Consider the following 23726-nt stretch of genomic DNA (forward strand, 5'->3'; position numbering starts at 1 on the left):
CTATGATATAAACTCCTCTTTATCTGCAGCATAACACACACACACGCGCAATCCCGCACGATTCCCTAATTGACCTCCAATGACCAGCAAACTCAACACAAAAATCTTGCATTTTTGCAATTGATTTTTTATTGTTGTTTGTTACTATTTTATTAAAGAACAAGTTTTTTTTCTGAAAATATATATGCAAACTTTCTGCAAACTTTTTTTTTTGTTAGAAGAAAGCGACTAATACACACACCTGTGGCCCTATTTTAGCGATCTATAACGCACCGGTCAATTGTGAATCATATAGCTGGATTTAAACAGTGTCAGTGTGCCTTAAAACATGCAAAAAAAACAGGCATGTATTAATTCTCTTAATTAATTATGTTTGTGTTTTTGGCATAACATGAAATAAACCAATCAGCGTTTGACTTCCCATTCCCTTTAAGAGTCAGGTGAGCTCTGACTTTGGCACATTCGTATCTTAACAGTGTGGAGCTTTGGATTCTGACCTGCGTGCTTCACGCTGTGAAGATACACCAGCAGCTCATTTAGGGGAACAGAAATGTTATTTTATTCTTTATTCTGTTTACTGTTGAGCTAAAAGTCGGGGTGTTGGGTGCACCTATAGGAATGGACTCTGATGATTGACTGTTGTGTAGGTTTTAATCAGTCACTGGAGCACCTGTGTTTTCTACCACCAAAATAGAAACACTAAAGAAATGTACTTAAACACACACATAACTTCCAGACCACGACACCCATCTAAACTCCTATGCATTGCAATGCAACTTGCACAGGGTGTACGATAGGGCTCATATTCTTAAGTTAAGCCTTAAGTTGGGTGTTACTTAAAGTTTTCCATAAATATATGGAAGTTCTCTAAATCTAATTACTAGACACATACACTGGAAAATTGTCTATTAAAGATGTTAGAATAAAAGCACTGTAACATAATAATGTGAAATAATAAAGTTACACTGTGATGTCACAATGCAAAAAAGTAAGTCACATTGTGATGTCACATTGCAAAAAAAAAAACATACATTGACATCTCAGTTTAAAAATGCCACATTGCGACAGAATAATGCAGGAATATAACATTGCGACATCACAATGAAAAAATGTGCACACTGCGACAGCATGATGCAAAAACATTGCATTGTGTCATAAAACAAAAATTTTACACTACACAATTTCAAGAATTTCACATTGTGATGCTCCAATGTAAAAAAAAAATCCATATGACATCACAATACAATAAATGTCATGTTGTGATGTCACAATGCAAAAATGGCTTTTTTTGTGTGTCAGTCTAAATATTTACAGTGGAAACATCCATCTTAAGTATAATTTTAAACCGAAAACCAGACATATTTGGGTACCACTTTAAAATAAGACTACCTTTATAAAGGGTTCATAAATGGTTTACAATGAGTTTATTAATAGTTACTAATTAGGTTGTAAATGCCTTAAAAATAATTAATAATCAGTTATAACACATACGTAGAAAGAGCAACAACGACCTGTTGTTTGTTAAATAGTGAACCCACAGTCGTCTATATTGTTGCCCTTTCTATGTATGTGTTATAACTGATTATTAATAATTTATAAGGCATTTACAACCTAATTAGTAACCATTAATAAACTAGTCTTATTTTAAAGTGGTACCCATGTTTGTCTTTGTTGTGTGTGCGTTTGTGTGTATATTTTGTTGTGTGCAGTCATAACACAACATTGCTTGAAGCCCAAAAAAGACTCTAAATATAAACAAGCAGAGATGTGAGATGTTCACTGCATTGCATCCATACATTAGGCTGAATAGGATTTATCCATAATAAAGAGCGTCTATAAAGGAGGGCATTTGTGGGCGGAGCATGGATAGGTAAACTGTGCTCTTCATCCAGCTCATCACAGCTCATAATTAGCCATGACTCTGATTGACAAGCCTGAAAAAGAGCCACCAGACCCAGGCAGCCTGACCCAGTCACTACCCCCTACTCCCTACTCCTGACACCACCTCAGCAGCGTGGTCCCGCAGGCACAGCGAGCCCGGGGCCACGCACAGGCCGGGGCCTCTCCGGATAGATTTACTCACCAGTTTAACCAGTCTTATCTCAGCCCACAGGACAATATATGAACGGATTAGATTGCCTTTTCTATGAAATTAACAGGTCATTCATAGCATGTAACAGCAGCACAGACTGTGCAATTAAGCTGTATCTGTTCTTATTCTTATGGCAGTGAGGTTTTTGTGAATATTTAGGCTGTAGTTTGTGTAAAAGTTACAAGACTGTGAGTACAGCATGCGTTAAGCCAGGTTACAGTTTAATTACAGTACAGTTCAGCTCGCTTTATCCAAAGCCAACTTTTCATTGGATGGACAGTTGGATGGATGGAAAGTTAACATGTTGACAAATATATTGGGACACTTCCTTATTCATTGCTTCATGTAAGAGTTTGGACTTTAAACTGAGCCAATACATGCCATTACATTGGATGGATGGATGGATGGATGGATGGATGGATGGATGGATGGATGGATGGATGGATGGATGGATGGATGGATGGACGGATGGATGGATGGATGCATGCATGCATGAATGGATGAAAAGTTGTCTTTGGACAAATGTATTGGGACTCTTGATCATTCATTGCTTTATGCAAAAGTTTGCACTCTAAACTATCTAAATGCATGCCATTATTATGGATGGATGGATGTATATATAGAAAGTATTTGGACTCATTCTCATTCATTGCTTTATCCAAGAGTTTGGACTCTACATTGTGCAAATACATGCCAGTACTGAATGCATGGATGCATGGCTGGATTAATGGATGGATGGACGGACGAAAGGACGGATGGATGAATGGATGAAAAGTTGTCTTTGGACAAAAGTACTGGAACACCTGCTCATTTATTGCTTCATCAAAGAGTTTGCACACTACATTGTGCAAATACATGCCATTATCCCAAATGGATTCATGGATGGATGGATGGGTGAATATATAGATGGATGGATGGATGGATGGATGGAAAGTTGTCTTTGGAGAAAGGTATTGGGACACCTGCTCATAAAGTGCTTAATCCAAGCGTTTGGACTCTAAACTGTCCAAATACATGTGATCATCCTAGATGGATGGTTGAACAGATGGATGGATGGATAGATATATAGATAGATAGAAACTTGTCTTTGGACAAAAGTATTGGGACACCTGCTCATACATTGCTTTATTTAAGAGTTTGATCTCTAAACTGTTTAACAACATGCCATTATTCTGGATTCATGGATGGATGGATGGATGAAAAGTTGTATTTGGACAAAAGTATTGGGGCACCTGCTCATAAATTTGCTTCATCCAAGCATTTGGTTTCTAAACTGTCCAAATACATGCCATTATCCTGGATGCATGGATGGACTGAAAACTGGCTTTAGACAAAAGTATATGAACACCTGCTAATTCCTTTTTCCCTCCCAAATTTGGCATTTTAAACTGGGCAAAAGCATCCCAATAGGGGGATATTGAGAAGCCTCACTCATTGTTTCTTTTTTGAATTCTGAACCTTGTAAAACACATGACATTATACCAAATGGATGGATGAATAGATATGAATGGACTCCAAAAGTATTTGGATAGCTGCACATTAATTGTTTTCTGATATTAAGGGTATTATAATGAATTTATGCTGCTTTGTTTAGAGTTCAATTTTATTGACGGTATACAAGGACTAGACAAGCTGTGTGTGTGGATTTGCACACTGCTGTAACTCAGCAATGGGTGAAATTTAAAGAAGCTGGATTTGTGCATCCATTAGAAGAGGGTGCCCACAAAAATTTGGACATGTAGTGTAGATGATAGATAGACGTGTTCTGCCTTCCAGCTGTATTATAAATAAGGTCAGTTGAGATGTGTGGGACGTTTCTGTAGGACAGGCAGTATCAGGCCGTACGTTAGCCTGGGCTGGTTAGCATTAATGCTCAGTGACCTCAGCATATGAGAGCTGAGAGGGCCACGTCTGCTCAGACATCACCGCCGTGACAGGGGCTGACTGGCCAAGCACTCACACACACACTCGCGCTCATCAGGAAACACAAACGTCCTGCGGGTGGCTGCCTCTGATGTGTCAGGTGTGGTTAGGGCCGAGTGCAGTGAACGCAGCGTCACACAGGAGAAGATGAAGGCATTAGACAGATACGGGCTTCAGATTAGCTCACGACGTTTACACAAAAAAAAATATATATATAATAATATATGGCATTAATACAGCATTCTTCATAATTATTGGCATCCCTAGTTAAAATGTGTTAATTAAAAAAAAAATACATATTATTTTAATTGCTCAAGCATAATCTCACTCTGAAAAAAATAGAAAATAAAAACTCAAGTGAATAAAAAAATATATAAATAAATCCTGACTAAGAAATAATTATTTTTTATAAAACAACCTGTTCCACAATTATTGGCCCCCTTAACATTTATTTGAACCAATTATATGTCATTTCTACTGTAGTTTATAAAGTGAATCAAAGTATCTAGGACCCTTTAATAAGTAATTCATCACTTCCTGTTTCCCTGGGGTATAAACATGGCGTTACACAGAGGCCTATTTATTTTTACTCACTCTTAAACATGGGGAAAACAAGAGAATGCACTATTTAAGTAAGGCAGATGTTTGTCGACCTTCATAAATCAGGCAATGGCTACAAGAAAATAGCTTTTCTCCTGCAGATGCCCTTATCTAAAGTCAGATCAATCGTCAAAAAGTATAAAACATCTGGAACAGTGACAAACAAGCAGTGAGAAGGATGATAAGAGAAAGATGGGAAGATGGTAAAAAGTTATCCAAAGCCCACTTTAAAAAAATTGAATTAAATGGGAGCACCTTGGGGTTACGAGGTCTCCCAAAAAAACTGTTTGGGAGGCATGCAGCATGGAGAACCTGATAGAGAACCTGTATCACATTTACTCCCAAGCATCTCAATCTCATGTTGTATCCAAGCTTGAGGTTCCAACAAGGTCTAAACTAGAGCCTCCTTTCAGTTACAGTCTAGTTTTCCCCAATAAACACATACAGGGGTTGGACAATAAAACTGACACCTGTCATTTTAGTGTGGGAGGATTCATGGCTAAATTGGAGCAGCCTGGTGGACAATCTTCATTAATTGCACATTGCACCAGTAAGAGCAGAGTGTGAAGGTTCAATTAGCAGGGTAAGAGCACAGTTCTGCTCTAAATATTGCAATGCACACAACATTATGGGTGACATACCAGAGTTCAAAAGAGGACAAATTGTTGGTGCACGTCTTGCTGGCGCATCTGTGACCAAGACAGCAAGTCTTTGTGATGCATCAAGAGCCACGGTATCCAGGGTAAGGCTAGCATACCATCAAGAAGTACGAACCACATCCAACAGGATTAACTGTGGACGCTGTAAGAGGTAGCTGTCTGAAAGGGATGTTCGGGTGCTAACCCGGATTGTATCCAAAAAAACATAAAACCACGGCTGATCAAATCAAGGCAGAATTCAATGTGCACCTCAACTCCGTCAGGACAATAAATTATTGTGGTCTAAAACCAGGTGTTTTTAGTTTCATTGTCCAACCCCTGCAGTTTCCCTTAAAAAACTGTATACTGTACCTGTGCATAAAATGTGTATGTATAAAATAAGGCTTAAATTCCTGCTGAGAATCTCACATGAGCTTCCTGTGAGTTCCACCCCCTGTTGGCGTGCAGGTCACTGGGTCAGTACCAGCATTCAGTGGTAGTGACCTGTCTCTCTCTCAGCACCGCACCCGCACTGTCCTTTCATCAGCACTGTCAAAACACACACTCTAGTACAGCCTGACCAGACTCCACAGGTTCCCAACGTACACTCGCAACGCTGGGGTGTGCAGACATGCCTGCACTGCATGTGTGTGTGCGTGTGTGTGTGTGTTAAGGCTGAGGAGAAGCATCAACTGCTGAACACCTGGCTCTTTGTCAGTATGAGTGTGTGTGTGTGTGGGGGGGGGGGGTGTACATGTCTTAAATCTGAGGAAAGGCTTCCTCTAATGAACACCTGGCTCTTTGTGTGTGTGTATGTGTAAGTCAATGTGTGTGTGTGTGTGTGTGTGTGTGTGTGTGTGTGTGCGCGCGTGTGCACTTTCACTGTGAGTTCATGAGGGAGATCGTGTAGTCACACAGGGTGTTGACAGGGGGAATGGACTACATGGCAGCACATGCACACCCATGCATATAAACAGACACACACACACTCACAAATGCACACATATAATCACATATACAGGTGCATCCCCCCCCAAAAAAATTATATATATATATATGGTTGAAAAGTTACTTTATTGCAGTAATTCAGTTCAAAATGTGAAACTCATATATTATATAGATGTATTAAACACAGAGTGATCTATTTTAAGCATTTATTTATTTTATTATTGATGATTATGGTTTATAGCCAATGAAAACCCAAAAATCAGTGTCTCAGAAAATTTGAATATTACATAAGACCAATTGGTACTTTTGGCAGTGTGGGCAGTGTGCCACGTCCTGCTGAAAAATGAAATCTGCATCTCCATAAATGTTGTCAGCAGAGGGAAGCATGAAGTGCTGTAAGATTTCCAGGGAAAACAAAACACAGTGGATCAACACCAGCAGATGACATGTCTCTACAAACAATCACTGATCATCAGTAAATTTTGCATTTCACCTGCAAAATTAAGATCCAGAGTCTGGAGGAAGAGTGGAGAGACACACAGTCCAAACTGCTTGAAGTCTAGTGTAAAGTTTCCACAATCAGTGATGGTTTGGTTATGTTACCATGCTATCTTTAAAGCATGCTTTCATGCATAAATACACTACATAGACAGAAGTATTGGATGTTATTCCAAAACAAGGTATAAAAAAGAGTTTATCTTGCCTTTGTTAGAGCAACTGTCACTGTCACTGTCCAGAGAACAAGTATTTTAAAGCATTGATGAGAGGATTTGTTTGCATTTAGGAACCAGATAAGTGTTAGGGGGTCAGGATGTTGAATGATGATACCTCACCTCATCCCCACCTCCCCAGTTTATTCTATACATGTATGTACAAGTATTGGATGGAGCTTCACCATTCCAGAGAACTGCTCCACAGCTCAATACTAAAGGGCCTTCCAGACATATGTTCATATTGTTCATTTGCACATCCAGGCTTTGAGTTTGAGGAATACAGGAGTTAGACAATGAAACTGAAACACCTGGTTTTAGACCACAATAATTTATTGTCTCGACGGACAGTTCTGGTGGAAACAGAAGAGTTGAGGTGCACATTGAATTCTGCCGTGATTTGAGCAGCCGTGGTTTTATGTTTTTTGGATACAATCTGGGTTAGCACCCGAACATCCCTTTCAGACAGCTTCCTTCTACAGCATCCACAGTTAATCCTGTTGGATGTGGTTCGTCCTTCTTGGTGATATGCTGACATTACCCTGGATACCGTGGCTCTTGATACACCATAAAGGCTTGCTGTCTTGGTCACAGATGCAACAGCAAGACGTGCAACAACAATTTGTCCTCTTTTGAACTCTGGTATGTCACACATAATGTTGTGTGCATTGCAATATTTTGAGCAAAACTGTGCTCTTACCCTGCTAATTGAACCTTCACACTCTGCTCTTACTGGTGCAATGTGCAATGTTCCATACTAAAATCACAGGTGTTTCAGTTTCATTTTACAACCCTTCTAGTTCTGGTCATTTGACTGGTCATGGCACAACATCTGTGCCTTCTACACAAGCTCTTTAGAGAGCATGGTACTGTTGAATTTTGACTTTTGAATGTGTGGTACATGATAATAAACCATTGTTCATTGGTTGCCATTGGTGTCCATTGGTTTTCTCTGCTGAGACAAAAGAACACATTACTGTGGTGTCATCTTCAGTGATCTTCAGACCTGTTTATGTCTTGGTGGGGTTGACCAATTAATCCAAATTAGTATAGCACTTCTGTGTGTGTAGCTCAAAAAAATATTGTCGAATATCAGTCTAAAATTATAATCATGTATTGTTTAAAAAAAAAAAAAAACTTTTTTTCTTTTTATTTTCTCCAAATACCACTACAATTCCACACTTCTTCCTTCTGGGTGCAACTGTTTTATTTCATAATAAGTGTATAAATAGTGAGTGTACCCACATAGACATTAAGTGTGTGAGTGTGTGTGTGTGTGTGTGTGTGTTTATTAGCACCCTGCTAACTCCACTATTCTGTCTGCAATTAAAAAGTGCCCCAGCCTGGCAACTCCCACCAATTCCTCCCTCCGTTTCCACAGCTACAAACAAGTAAAGCAAACCAGTTGTGGCTGTTATTAATCCTCCATCGGTTTCAATTTGAATGCCTGAGAGCCAATTAAGGCTACGTGTGATTGAGTCCGCCCCAGGACCTTCCCATGCTCCCACTTAAATGAGCTGAGCCCGGGGTGGGGGGCCGCGGCCAGATGAAGGGGGGGGGGGGCGGGAGGGGCGAGACGGGGGAGGGCAGAGGGGTTAAAGAATCTGAGTTAAATTAGCTTTAGCCAAACACCACGGCTGGAAGAGCGGCCCGAGTCTGGATGGGCTATTGATGGAAATTAAAGCTACTATCTGAACTTATTCATTCAGACCAGCTGCCTCGCCGAGTTGTTATTCCATCACTGACCTTGTGGCTTATTCAAGCTGGACTCGGTCCATGCCAATGCGAGGCTGCCTGCGAGTGCCAGAGCGAGTTAAGTAAACCAACAGGTTCAATGCCATGGATAACTACACCTTTATAAAGAAAGAATATAGCATTATTATCTTTATTTCTTTTATTAAAAGCAACTACAGTATTTGTACATGGACAGCTCTGGCTTAGAGCTGAAAGATACAGATAAAACACCTCTCTGAACTGCAGTCACATAACTTGAGATGACAAATCAATTGCCGTGGGAAATGTTCACACTGTATAATATATAATAATATATAATATATGTTGCTTTTTAATATATGTTGAGTTGTTAGAATTTTGTTATTTTGGGTAACTTACAACAGAAATGAACAGCATGCTTCTTTTACTGCAGTGCCACCCGAGGGCCAGAAGATCCCTAGCATCCTATACCATCCATTTAGTCTGTCTGCTCTGTAAACCCACTATTTGTCTGAACTCAAATAAATTGAGCCTGGTAATAATAGTGTTAAAATGTCTTGCCTTAAATATTTAATATATTTTCTAATGTGAATAAATATGAGTTATGAGATTTGCAAATAATTGCATTGTGATTTAAATTTTCTTTTATTTAAATTGTAAACAGTGTCCCAACTAGGATTTGGAATAAGCAGACAAAATATCATGAAAAGATCATGTATTTGTGAAAATATTTAATATTCACTGTTAATATGTATATCGTCGCTGTCCAATGAAAAACACTTATCTCCAAAACAGCAACTTTACAGGAGAGAGAAAAAACCTTGTAAGCTTTCAATGGAAGTCAATGTAAAAACAAGTTTATTTCAGGTCATTTTGAAGCGTTTCTATTGGTCCGTTCATCAAGAAATTTTTACACAGTGTAAGAGACAGTTTGTTTTTTCAAATTATGTAGTAAACTAAAAATCGACAAATATGGAGATAAGTGTTTTTCATTGTACAGCGACGATATGTTCATAGCTTGTTTATCTTAACCTACCTAAAACCCATCTAAAATACTATAATTCATATGAATCAAATGTGAATTTAATTAAATATGATCCAGTGACCCAGTGTATTCTTATACCTAATAATACAAATATTTGTTTTTTAACTAAATTTGAATTCCATATGTATTTTATACAGATTATTAAAAAAAAGTCTGAGCTTTACTTAACCAAGAAAACAACATAAAATACATAAAACATTGGAAAATGAAATGTAATTTTGATTATGCAGCTAAAAATGAAAATATATAAAATTGAAAGCACAGTCAAAAATATTTAACAGAGAACTGATGCCTCCAGCCCCGGTCCACAGCAGGAAGAACCCTTTCATATGTCATATACTGTCATCACTTCTATCTGTCAAGGCATGTCTGAGGAACACACGAGGTGAGACAGGCCGTACAGAGAGACAGACAGACAGAGAAATCAGACAGACAGGATTTGGAGTTTAACACAGAAGCCGTGGCAGCTGTTCCGCTGAAGCGCATCACCAAATAAGCCACCTTTCACTCGGAATCACGGCGCGATTAACGCGCTTTATTCCCAAAAGTGCCGGCAGAAGATCGGGGCTGCTTCACCTTTAAGGAGGCACTTGAGAGACAGGAGGGGCGGGCCAGGGTTCGAGTCGATGTCAGTGGATTAAGGCACCGGGAGACGACTCTAAAAGAGGACGTGTTGGAGATTTATGGCTCGAGTGGGAAGAAATGAGCCGGGTGCCAACCTCTTCTTCAAAGCGAGAGCGGCCGGGATGAGAAGGACGTGCTAGCGTTCTGGCGGTGAGCGTGGTAGGTGACTTTAAGTATCAAAGTCACAAAAGAAACTTCATCACAGAAGTGCAGTTCAGATCATCGCTCTGCTAAATCACGTCCCGTGTGCACTATTAGCCCAGATTTCCTTTTGAAGAAACTTCCAAAGGAAAGAGAACGGCAGCTTCGACTCAGGTGCCTGTTTTATTCCCCTGCGGGTAAGTAGCTTTAAACAGCATTAACACGGCTCTGAGCAGGTTTGGTTAACCCCTTAAAGCGAGAGTCTTTAATAAAACAGAAGCGCTAGTTCAAACCCCAGATCGTTCTGTCTTTTTGATTAGATGTGTTTCTGTGTACCAACAGAATGGAGTTCAAAATGATGCCGCACTTCAAACGTAGCCATGATACAAATGCACTAGTAAAACCCAACTTGTAATGCAACAACTGGATGCAGCAGCAACCACCTAGCAACACCATAGCAGCCAGATAACAACCATGGATGGAACACCATGGAAGCCACATCGAGTAACATACAGTACATAGCAACTAGTACCAAAACCCTAACCACTGGAGTCCACTTCAGTTGCACAACAATCCACTTAAAAACACCTTATAAACCACCTGGGATACCATAGAAACCATCTAGCAACCACTTAGCAACACAAATAGCATCCACATAAGAGACCTGAGAGACATAAGAGAAAACTGCTTTAGCTTTGCAACCATGTTTCTTTTTCCTTTCAGGAAATTTTCTTTTCTAGTTAAAGCAGCAGTCTCCTTTATTTATTTATTTTTTTTTAACAGAAAGCAGCAATGCACTAAAAAATTCTGAGTAAAATTTACTTTAAAAAAGTTTCACAAATTCTGCATTTGCTTTTTTGAAGTCAATTTAATTTCAGATAAATTTAAGTAACTTCAACTCAGTTTCAAGACTTAAATGTTACACAGAGTAAATAAGTGAACTCAACTTCAGTCGATCCTTTCTTTTAGTAAACTTTACTTAATTTATTTTTACTGAATCAATCTTTTCTTTTAGTAAACTTTACTTAATTTCTGCATAAAATATCACATAATTACAATGACTTAATTTACACAGTATTACTCAAATAATTTATGATACATAATATATTATAATTCCTGAAATTTAAATATTTCTAGTTAAAACACGCATTTAAATATTAACAGATTTAATATTTATTTTGTAAAAAAAAAAAGTCTCACTGTCTCAACTCATGGATGGCATGTAATACATTCTTTTTTTTTGTATTTTAGTAATTGTAATTAGGTAATATTGTATGCAGAAATTAAGTAAAGTTCACTAAAAGAAAGGATTGACTGAAGTTGAGTTCACTTATTTACTCTATGTAAAATTTAAGTCTTGAAACCGAGTTGAAGTTACTTACATTTATCTAAAATTAGTTTTACTTAAAAAAAGCAAATGCAGAAAGTTTTTTTTTTTTTTGTGCATACCACCGCTGTTAGTGTCTCTTCTATCACTTCTAGGACCAACTGTGGTATGTGATGCTCCCCAGATCATCACACCAGCAGTTGTTGTACAGTGTGTTGCTCCACAGCAAAGACAGGGTTGAATCGCTCACCACGAGGCCTCTGTACTCAAAGAGAACAGTAACTTTAACCAGAAACACCTAACATACGTTCTGTGGACTGCTGGTTAGAGCGAAACTCAATGAGACAATGACTTGTTGTCTTCAACACCTTCACTGCCTTCAGTGGACAATCAATTGGAGAAGAGGCCATTCCACCAGCCCCAGCCTGGCCTTCGCTTCTAATTACACCCCTCTGGATTTAGAGCAGTAGTGAGTACAGTAGTGAGTCCAGTACTATTTGTGGTCATTTGTCTCCAACACCAGTCGCACCCTCACCTTCATACCGCTCACTGCTGCTACCAAACCCCCAACCATAACACCACAACAACGAGCACCTTGCTCCGGCCACTGAAAAGTACTGTATTATCTTAGTCCCTGACTAGCCTAGCATAACATAATACACTTGCTCTTTCTCTCTCTCTTTGTCTTTCTCTCTCTCTCTCTTTCTCTCTCTGTCTCTCTCTCTCTCTCTCTCTCTCTCTCTCTCTCTTTCTCCCTCCCTCGGCTACTCATGTCAAATCTAGGTCCCTCCGAACAAAATCTTAATAATTAACTGGCAAATTTTAACATGATTGCTTGTGACACACCTACTCTGGTAATTATTGCTTTGAGGCCATTTGCTAATGAAATTAATGCATTCATTGCCCTAACAAATTAGCATAACTCATGCAAATGGACCACGTTTTAAAAACCCACTTGCTAAGACCGGGGGAGGGGAAGCAAAAAGAAAAAAAAAAAAAGAAAAGAAAAGAACAACAAGGAAAGAAAAAAAAGCCGTATCAACAAAATGAAGTGAAATTAAATGGCAAATGCTTGGAATGGAGAAATTGCATTAGCAGAATTGCAGGGAGCCTTTTATTATTTATTTATTATGTTTTTTTTTCTTTCGCCGCCGCCTCCTCTCTCCCCCCGCCCTCCTCCTCCTCCTCCTTCCTCCAGAAACCATAATGGCTAAAGGCTCTTAATTTTAACCACCGGTGAGCAGAGTAATGTATTGCAGTACAGTTTAGGACTGTATGATTATCATTATCATCATGGCAGTCGCCGCTGATCTGCCGGAGCATCGTTCTGAGAGCAAATATTAAATGGGCGCCATAACGCAGACATTAAAAGGTTATTACGCTGATGCATTAGCTGATCCGAGCGAGCGCCGAGGCTACCGAAACATCATCAGCGGGATGAGGCTCCAGCTGCTGCTCTACTACGACGTCAGCCCTCCAATCAGATGACTTTCACACACTGACCGTCCTAGTGAACTACAACACACTATACAGCACATACACTATACGGTTAACTATAACTATATATGCTTGTGGAAACCTGTTTTAATGATTTAATGCATGAATTGAGCTACTTTAGTTTCTGTGTCAATCTCTTTCTACATCTGTTATTCATTTTGCCTTATGTCAATCGATTATTTCCAAAAGTATCAAAGTAAGAACGGTACAATAGTGCATCTCAAAAAATTAAAATATCATTGAAAAGTTACATGATTTCAGTAATTCAGTTTAAAAATATGAAACTCATATATTATATAGATGAATTAAACACAGAGTGATCTACTTTAAGCGTTTATTTCCTTCATTGTTGATGATTATGGCTTACAGCCAATAAAAACCCAGAAATTAATGTCTCAGAAAATTTGAATTAGAATATTAAGAATATTATATTAACTCTTTACTTGGATGGTCCATTTGATGGCCTCTTTGATGCTCAACTAAGGTTCAACTACATGTCTATTAAATGCAAATGAACTAAAAGGTGAAAGTAAATGATTCTCTATTGAATATAACCCTACATTCAACTCTAACCCAAACGCTTATCTTAATATTTTAGGATTGGGTTTAGGGTTAGATTTTAAGCTTAGGTTAAGGTTAGTGTAAGGGTTAGGTGTAGGATTTGATTTTATGATTGATTGATTCATTTACTACATTCAACATATGGTTAAGTTCAATTTAATGGACATTCAATTCAGTTTTAGTTGAATGTCAGTTGAGCATCAACAAGGCCATCAAAAAGACCATCCAGGTAAAGTGTTACTGGATATTATATAAGACCAATTGGTACTTTTGGCAGTGTGGGCAGAGTGCCAAGTCCTGCTGGAAAATGAAATCCACATCTCCATAAAGGGAAGCTTAAAGTGCTGTAAGATTTTCTAGAAAAAAAAAAAAACTCAGCACTGTATTTTTTTTACTTGATAAAACACAGTGGATCAACACCAGCAGATGACATGTCTCTCCAAACCATCACTGATCATCAGTAAATTTTGCATTTTAATTTTATATCAAGGGGCCAGAGTCTGGAGGAAGAGTGGAGAGACACACAGTCCACGTTTTCACAATCAGTCCCAGAACAGGTGTATTTATACTCAGACTAAATTACACACAGCTGGACTCTATTAACTAATTAAGTGACTTCTGAAGGCAATTGATTGGCCTAGAATGTTTAATTTATTTAGTTTATTTAGTTTTGGAGTAAAAGGGACTGAATACATTTGTAATTTTTGATTAAAATTTCGAAAACCATGTGTCATTTTCATTCCAGTTATTTATTTCCAGTTATGTGCTACGTTGTGTTGATCTATCAGTTCAAATCTCAATAAAATACATTTTTACGTTGTTTTTTTTTTTAAGCCACTGTATCGGTTTACTAACAATCTGTTGATTATATGTTATTTTTAACCATAGACTGTGTATAGCTCGACAGAGCATCGTCTCTCAAAAGTGAAGCCACCACAGGTCGGACGCCCCCTGCTGTTCGGTTTCAGAAAGCTGTGTAACCCCACCCATTCCCATAGGTTTCAATGGCAAAACAGACAACTTTCAATCACGTTTTTTTTTTCTAATATACTGTAATTCTACCTCCTTTATTTAAATGTAACAGCTAGTGTAACCTCTGCTTATATTGTTATATTTTAATATCCCCACAGAATTCGTTTTTTAAAACGTTATTCAGCTCTATTCAAAAAGGTGTGGTTATTGTAAAAGGGCTGGTTATGGGCGGGACCAATAACAGACCATCAGCTCCGCTCCACTCCCCGCTCTGCAGCATGTGACCGCGAGGCAGCCCTCAGGGGCGGGCTTATTTAAATGAGTAGGCTGATCTCCACAGTCTTTCTCCCTCCTCTGGTCTCTACTGTGCAGACTCGGGTTTCAGGATCACCAACAAGGCGGAAGAGTTTTGGCTTTATTTTCATTGAATGAATGGGAAAGGCGACACGGCGTCCATCTTTTTTTACAGTCTCTGTTTTTAACCATTATTAAACATATTGTAACGCATTTTTGTTGAACAGTATTGACTATAAAACTATTGTGGAACTTGTGTACTTGCCTACGCCTAAATTCGCTGACAGATCGTTAGAGTTTAAGGAGTTAACACAGGCAAATTATGGTCAATTAGTACTTTTTGGAAAGGTATGATGTGCATGGAGGCTGAAAACAGTGGGGGTTTAGGTGTTTGCCTAGGGGGTCCACCTAAATTAGGCCAGCTCTGTTTCTGTAAGTGTGTGTGTGTGAGTGTGTGGGTGTATGACTATGTGTGTGTGTGTGTGAACCCAGCAGGGGGTGAAGTAGTCAGAGCTTGGTGTTGAGGCGGTTTAACAGGATTTTAAATGCGAGCAGAATGGCCTAACACAGGCCGGCAGTGCAGAGACGGGCTGCGTTCGTTCACTTACTCACTCACTCGCTCACTCACTCATGGGCGAACGAGCGAATGAGCGAGAGAACGAGCGAGAGAGGTGGAGGGAAGACTGCTGCTGCACTTCGCTCCAAATTGTTTTGCTCACTCCGTGTCCCCGGCCTCCCTCCGCTGCCCTGAGGCTCGCCACAGCAACAAAAGCTGAAAATGACTCCCATTTAAAGGGTATTGGGTTGCATTACCCTGGTCAGGTGGGACAGCCTGCAAGCCATTATGGAGGCTTGTGGAGGCCACTTGGTGCTGCGAGGCGCAAAATAAGACAAAAATGAAAAAAAAGGAGGGAAAAAAGATGGAGGGGAAGGGAAAGGGAGAGAGAGAGAAAGAGAGAGACAGAGGAAAGAGAGAGAGAGAGTATGAGTCTATCCTAAGATCAGTCATGCTGGTGGTATTACTTTTCCAGCGTTCCTGAAACATGAGTAAATATACCCCAGTATTTATACGCCTCATTTACTCCAACAAAGTTCAACCTAAAAACATACTCTCCCAGTAAATTCAAGAATGTGTCCAAATGTTTGTGGACACTCTTACTAATGAATGCAGTATTGTAGCTTATCTACAGGGGTTGGACAATGAAACTGAAACACCTGGTTTTAGACCACAATAGTTTATTGTCCTGACGGACAGTTCTGGTGGAAACAGGAGAGTTGAGGTGCACATTGAATTCTGCTTGATTTGGGCAGCCGTGGTTTTATGTTTTTTGGATTCAATCCGGGTTAGCACCCGAACATCCCTTTCAGACAGCTTCCTCTTACAGCGTCCACAGTTAATCCTGTTGGATGTGGTTTGTACTTCTTAGTGGTATGCTGACATTACCCTGGATACCATGGCTCTTGATACATCACAAAGACAGCAAGACGTGCACCAACAATTTTTTCCTTATTTGAACTCTGGTATGTCACCCATAATGTTGTGTGCATTGCAATATTTTGAGCAAAACTGTGCTCTTACCCTGCTAAATAAACCTTCTGCTCTTACAGGTGCAATGTGCAATTAATGAAGATTGGCCACAAGGCCTGAGGAGAAAGAAATACTGCCCATAGAATATAATATTCTTTGCTCTAAAACAAAGCAAATTAAGGCAAACAAACATACAGTAAACCTATTGGCAACTAGTGCATTTTTCATATTCCACTAGAGGCACTGCGGAGCGCTGCACAGAACAGCACCACCAAAGAAGCAAGCAGATACAGCTCGCTGTAGCTAATGCTAGCCAGTTAGCATAACAAGCTTATGCACTGGAGAGACTGTAGCTCAGCTCTGTGAAGTCAGACGCACGTCTCGCTCTGTCCTGCCTGGAGAGAAACAAGAGAACAGCACTTTATCTAAGGAGCTCCTGCTGCTGTTCCTCACTGCATAAGTTTGTTTTTTATCTAAGTAAAACAAAACAAAAAAACATCAAACAGCTGTTCACTATTCACTCAGTAAAAAGGGATGAATGGAATTATGCAGTTGATCCACAGCTCAGAGAAAAGCTCCTATCTTCCCCCACATAAGAATTACCTAAAACTTTGAAACTTCAAGAACAGTAACTACAGCCCTATTTAAATATATGAATTATGTAGATTGAAAGAATTTTAATGCACACTGATCTAAATTTGTGGATGATTTTATTACTGTAATACCTTTGCTTCAGGAATAACATATTGTAAATTGATATTAAACAAACCTATATAATGGCCCAGTCATGCAAATAAAAACACCATGATATACCAATAAACCATCAGAACATTGACAAATATTGTGATATACATTTGTGCCTATTGCTGGTTGTTGGCTATGGATGCTATAGAGGGGTATAAAGTCCCCAGTATTGAGCTGTGGAGCAGTGGAACTGTGTTCATTGGAATGATGGAGCTCCAACCAATACATTTGAATCGGTGATCCAGCATTCTGATTCCACTAATGCTTATCTTGTCATCCCTGAAGGCTGACATTCTCATAGCAATGTATATGAGCTATTAGAGTTAAGTAAAAATTATTTCCTGGACAGTAGAGGCAGCTACTCCAACAACAGCAGAATAACCTTTATTTTTATTTATTTATTTATTTTTTTGGGGTGGTTGGAGTGAAGGAATGCCAGTGTTTTAGGGTGAGCTCGTGTCTATGTTACCTCCTGGCTCTCTTCTTTTAGTTTGTCTGTTCTAGTTAGATCTGCTGGAGCTCTGATACTGTATTCTAATCATATTCTCTGTTTTCCATAAATTTGATCAGAACTAATTCTATCTCTTTATCTTTTTCCCAGTTAATGACTGCCCACGTTTCCTACTTTAACAGGGATGGAGATTTGAATGCTAACCTTCCAGCTGTTGCTTTGTGTCAGTCATCATCTGTAGAAAGTGATATATACAGCAAAAAAAAAATGATTTGATTTAAATGAATCAGTTTTAAACAGATTATTTTTTTTTAGAGTTTGTGTCATTTACAGGCTAAAATAAAAGAAGAGGAGTTTTGTCACTGTAGTTAAAACTACAGTCTATAGAACTCCTGTCATTATTTATTGTTGCATAACATGCAGTGTTCAATTGTGCTTTTTAAATATTATATACGATATTGTCCAGACGTTTTCACACCACATCTATTTACATATGTATTTATCTCCACTAACTGCTTAACTCTAACTTTCTCTTGCCACCTTTATAATATTTTATTGCTTTTTTTCTCATATTTTTTTGTTATTCATTTTAATTGTTTTAAATTTCATGTTCATTAGTTTTCTATTTGTTTTGTTTTTAGTTTTCATTACTTTTTATTAATTTAGTTAAATTTACTTGTAACTTTCTATAGCAATTAACTTGCCTTGCTTAGTTTAAAAACAGGAAATCTCCTGATTGGACACGAATTCTTTCAAATTCACCAGCAGATCTCCAGATTTAACATCATTAAACATTGATTTACAAACACAGCTGTTGTATTAAAAATATAAAACTATAAATAATACTAGACCCAATGAAGACAGCAATAAAAAATTGTATATATATATATATACAGTAAAATACAGAACAATATATATATATATATATATATATATATATATATATATATATATATATATATATATATATATAACACTATATAATTAAATGTGTTGAACTTCAATCCAAAAACAACTAAAATGAATGATTGTAATGACATCAATAATCAGATGAAGCCCTCAATACAGGAAACTGGCAGCTTCTGCTCAGCATCATTACATTGGGTGGATAATCTATTATAAAATCTATAGTGAAGTCTAGTCAGGAGAGACATGAGCGAGAGCCATGGCCTTTTAAGTGCTATTGACTTAAAGAGCACAGTACTATTACTATCATGTCTTCCTCTTAGAAAAAAAAAACACATATATACAGATATATAAATATATATGATAGTGCCGTCTCCATGTCACTCAATAAAGAGAGGAGCCGGCAGGCTGAGGGATTGATGGGATGTCCAATATGGACCATAATGAAATGAAGCGGACCTCTTTCCTACTGCCCATCCGAAGTTCTAATAAACGCAGACTCCAGATAAGGAAATTAGTGCATGATGCAACTGACCTTGCGCTTCAGCGTCTCCTTGTACCCCTGCCAACAGAGAGCTTGGCCATAGAATGACCTGAACAGAAATAGGATTGACTGGCATTGAGGAATCAAAGTGACGTCTGAGTGCTCAATCATGTGGGTCTGTTTAATTCCAGATATTGCTTATAAAATAACTCACCAATTTAGGATTAAATTAAGTTTCCTAAATGTTTTTTTTAACTTGGATGTAGTTTTCTAGATGCTAATATGTCAGTGTACGGAGATACTGTAATGTAAAACCATAATAAAGTCATAACATACTGAATAAAAAATGTACAGGGGTTGGACAATCAAACTGAAACACCTGGTTTTAGACCACAACAATTTATTGAGGTGAGGGACAGTTCTGGTGGAAACAGGAGAGTTGAGGTGCACATTGAATTCTGCCGTGATTTGAGCAGCCGTGGATTTATGTCTTTTTTGGATACAATCCGGGTTAGCACCCGAAAATCCCTTTCAGACAGCTTCCTCTTACAGCGTCCACAGTTAATCCTGTTGGATGTGGTTCATCCTTCTTGGTGGTATGCTGACGTTACCCTGGATACCGTGGCTCTTGATACATCACAAAGACTTGCTGTCTTGGTCACAGATGCGCCAGCAAGACGTGCACCAACAATTTGTTCTCTTTTGAACTCTGGTATGTCACCCATAATGTTGTGTGCATTGCAATATTTTGAGCAAAGCTGTGCTCTTACCCTGCTAATTGAACCTTCACACTCTGCTCTTACTGGTGCAATGTGCAATTAATGAAGATTGGCCACCAGGCTGCTCCAGTGTTTCAGTTTCATTGTCCAACCCCTGTAGGTATTACAATATACTCTTGTTCATGTAGTGTACAGTATGTTAGTGTGAATACATGCTAATGCTAACACACATGGGTCAGTAGAAGGCTGAATGGCAGATCCACACACACATACACACACACACACAAATGCTCTGAACTGAGCCGCTGACCTCTTGTGTGTCGCCACATCAACATTTGTCATTTCACACAAATGAGTTCCTGCAGCGCCGGAAGCTCCGGCCTCGCCGAATTAGCGCCCGGACACCACCGCGTGGAAGGCGTGCTAAATTTGAGCGCGCCGGCTGAATATGCATGGGGAAATTACGCCGCTCGTCGCCACGCCAGATATTACGGTCTTATCCCCCCCCCCCCCCCCCCCCCCCTTCCCACTGTGGGTGTTCTGGCACACTATTAGCCGCTAATCAGAAAGCCTATAAAAGGCATAACCAACATGGCCGCTCACGGACCGGCCCAATCAGAGCGGTGGGGAGAGAGCTGATTGCTCATTAGTTCTATTAGTGGCCTGGTTCCTCAGGTTTCAGCCGGTTCCAGCACACCATGTTCCATTAATGACTTAAATACTGTGTGCTGGGAGAGAACTGAACAGGCCGGCTAACACACACTCACTGATCAACATACACACACACACACACACACACTCACTGATCAACACACACACATGTTGGCGCTGTACTGCAGATCAACTGGCAGAATTTACAAAGATAAACTCGAATGAGGACTATAGAAGGGAGATCAAGTTGATTTGTTAACTGCATGAAGAAAAAAAAAAATAAATAAATAAGTATAAAATAAAACTAGAATGGGAAAGTTTGTGAACGAACTTTAAGTTGGCTTGAAAAAGTGTGATAACCCTGAAATGTGGTTGCTAAGTTGTTTTTAAGTGTTTGCTAGGCAGTTGCTATCTAAAGTGGTTGCTAAGGTATTCACAGACAGTTGCTAGTGTGGGTGGTGTGGTATGCTTGGTGTGAAGGGTCTGGGGTGGGCTGTGTGAAGTGTGCAGTATAGGGTTTGCTATGTGGTGGTTGCTAAGGTATTCACAGACAGTTGCTAGTGTGGGTGGTGTGGTATGCTTGGTGTGAAGGGTCTGGGGTGGGCTGTGTGAACTGTGCAGTATAGGGTGTGTTAGGTGGTTGCTAAGGTGTTGCTGTGTTATCTGTGGTGGTCGCTTAATGTTTGCTAGGTGGCGGTTGCTAATGTTGCAAAGGTGCTAACATGTTGCTAGATGGTTGCTATGGTATCGGTGATGGTTGCTAAGGTGTTGATATGGCATAACCAACATGGCCGCTCACGTACCGGCCCAATCAGAGCGGTGGGGAGAGAGCTGATTGCACGAATGGTATTCGTGTTGGTTGCTATGTAGTTTCTAAGTGGTTGCTGGGTGGTTGCTAAAATGTTGCTAGGTGGTTGCTATGGTGTCCGTGGTGGTTGCTAATGTTTTGCAAAGCAGTTGCTAGGAAGTTGCGAAGATGTTGCTATGGTATCTGTGGCAAATCCCAAAACGTTCAGACATCAGCTTTGCTGTAATGTAAAATCACTCATGTGTGTGTGTTTGTGTTTGTATTTGTGTCGTTATGGTTAAAGACGTTCATTAGCTGATATTAAAGATCTTACCTCAGCATTACAGGCACTGCATCTCAGTCTGTCCTCACTGCCGAGCCCCTGAAACACAGATACACACATTAATATAAAGGCCTCTGTAATAACAGCGGGCTACTATACAGCTATATGATCACGCAACAGTGAAGATATACATCATATATAACAGCATAGACACAGACTGCATCATTTACTGCATATAATGCAGCCATACAGACCCCTATCCCACACCCACATCCCTGCACACCAGCATCAGCACCAGAACCGGCCAATAGAACCAGCCTGTGTGGCCCATAAAACAAGATGCAAGTAAAATTAATTACCTAAATAATTAAGGGACTCATAGTATAAATGTTACGCATTAGCAATTAGCCGGATTTATCCCCGCAAATGCTGGACGCAGTAATGGAAACACAGAAAGAGAGAGAGAGAGAGAGAGAGAGAGAGAGAGAGTCAGAAAGAGAGAGACAGTTGCTGAACGTGGAGAGTATAAGCATGACATGTGGGAGCGGGTTGTGATAGATGTTAATGGTGTATAATTATAGAACTGTGCTATTAAGCGATGTGATTTTACAAGAGGCCCCGTGGCCCCCGGCACAGCGCTCTGATTACTGAGAGAGGGTTCAACTAATGACTGGAAATGCATGTATGTTCACAATGATGGAAAAGAGAGAGAGAGAGAGAGAGAGAGAGAGAGAGAGAGAGAGAGAGAGAGAGAAATTAAAGTGAGAAAGAGAAGGATCAAGAAAGACAGAAAGAGATGTGAGAGAAAGAAGAAAAAATTAAAACAAAAATAAAAGAAAGAAAGAAAAAGTATATGAAAAAAGGTTGTTAAAGGGAAAAGGGAACAAACAAATGAAAAAGAGACAAAAAAATTATGAAATAATGATTGAATAAATCAATAAATAAATACATAAAAAGAGGATAAGGTGACAGCTTAGAGACAGACCAAGAAAATTAATTAAGAAAAAAAAAGATAATAATTACATAAGAGAGTGAGAAATAAAGAAACAAACAAAGGAATAATATGAACAAAAAAGAAAGAAAGAAAGAAAGAAAGAAAGAAAGAAAGAAAGAAAGAAAGAAAGAAAGAAAGAAAGAAAGAAAGAAAGAAGGTGTCAGTGAGGACAGGTCAAAATAAGGGAAAAGAAAGAAGAAGAAAAAAGGACAAAAAGGCACTTGTATAAAACAGAGGAAAAGGAAAAGAAGAAACCCCAAAAATATAAATAGAATAAAGAAGAATAAAAATGGCAACTTGGGAGACAGAATAAAAGAAGACAAAAATAAAAAAATAAAGAGAGCGGAAAATAATGAGACAAACAAACAAAGGAAAAAAGAAAAAATAGGATAGAAAAAAGATTTGATTGATTTTTTTCACCAGGAGTGTTATAAAGTTGTTCAAAAGCAGTGTGTAAGACTGGTGGAGGAGAACATGCCAAGATGCATGAAAACCGTAATTTAAAAACCAGGGTTATTCCACCAGATATTGATTTCTTATTTCCTACAACTTTATGAATATGAACTTGTTTTCTTTGCATTATTTGAGGTCTGAAAGCTCTGCATCTTTTTTGGTATTTTAGCCATTTCTCATTTTCTGTAAATTAATGCGCTAAATGACAATATTTTTAAGTGGAATTTGGGAGAAATGTTGTCCGTAGTTTATAGAATAGAACAACAATTTTAATTTTACTCAAACATATACCTATAAATAGCTAAATCAGAGAAACTGAAGTGATCTCTGTTTTTTTTTTTTTCCCAGAGCTGTATAACACTGTTGTACCTGGATCTACAGCTCAGACTAAGTTTATTCAGTGTTTAATATTAAACTCCCTTTTCTACATCTGCCTCACTATAATCACATCCACCATTCTCCATACCGTCACTCGCTCCACAGCTCCAGCTCGGCTTCATATAGACTGAGTTCCATATTTTGGAGAGAGTATTATTTTTCACGTACGATGATTCCCATTAACGGCTCAGACTGGAAACAGATGGCAGCGCTGGTTTTCTGTACGGAGAGGAGAGTGTATTTATATGTGGGGATATGGGCCG

The 23726-nt window shown here is 38.9% G+C and overlaps 1 protein-coding gene across 1 annotated transcript in view; it reads right to left on the bottom strand.

The window, feature by feature from the left end:
- LOC103025947 (uncharacterized) overlaps positions 1-23726 on the bottom strand; it is a 204094-nt gene that overhangs the window by 139828 nt on the left and 40540 nt on the right. Inside the window, exon 3 of the mRNA XM_022675438.2 lies at positions 21690-21737. Coding sequence (XP_022531159.1) covers positions 21690-21737 — 48 coding nt within the window. The remainder of the gene's footprint in view (positions 1-21689; positions 21738-23726) is intronic.

The sequence above is a fragment of the Astyanax mexicanus genome, chromosome 5 (assembly GCF_023375975.1).
Source record: "Astyanax mexicanus isolate ESR-SI-001 chromosome 5, AstMex3_surface, whole genome shotgun sequence".
NCBI classification, from domain to species: domain Eukaryota; kingdom Metazoa; phylum Chordata; class Actinopteri; order Characiformes; family Acestrorhamphidae; genus Astyanax; species Astyanax mexicanus.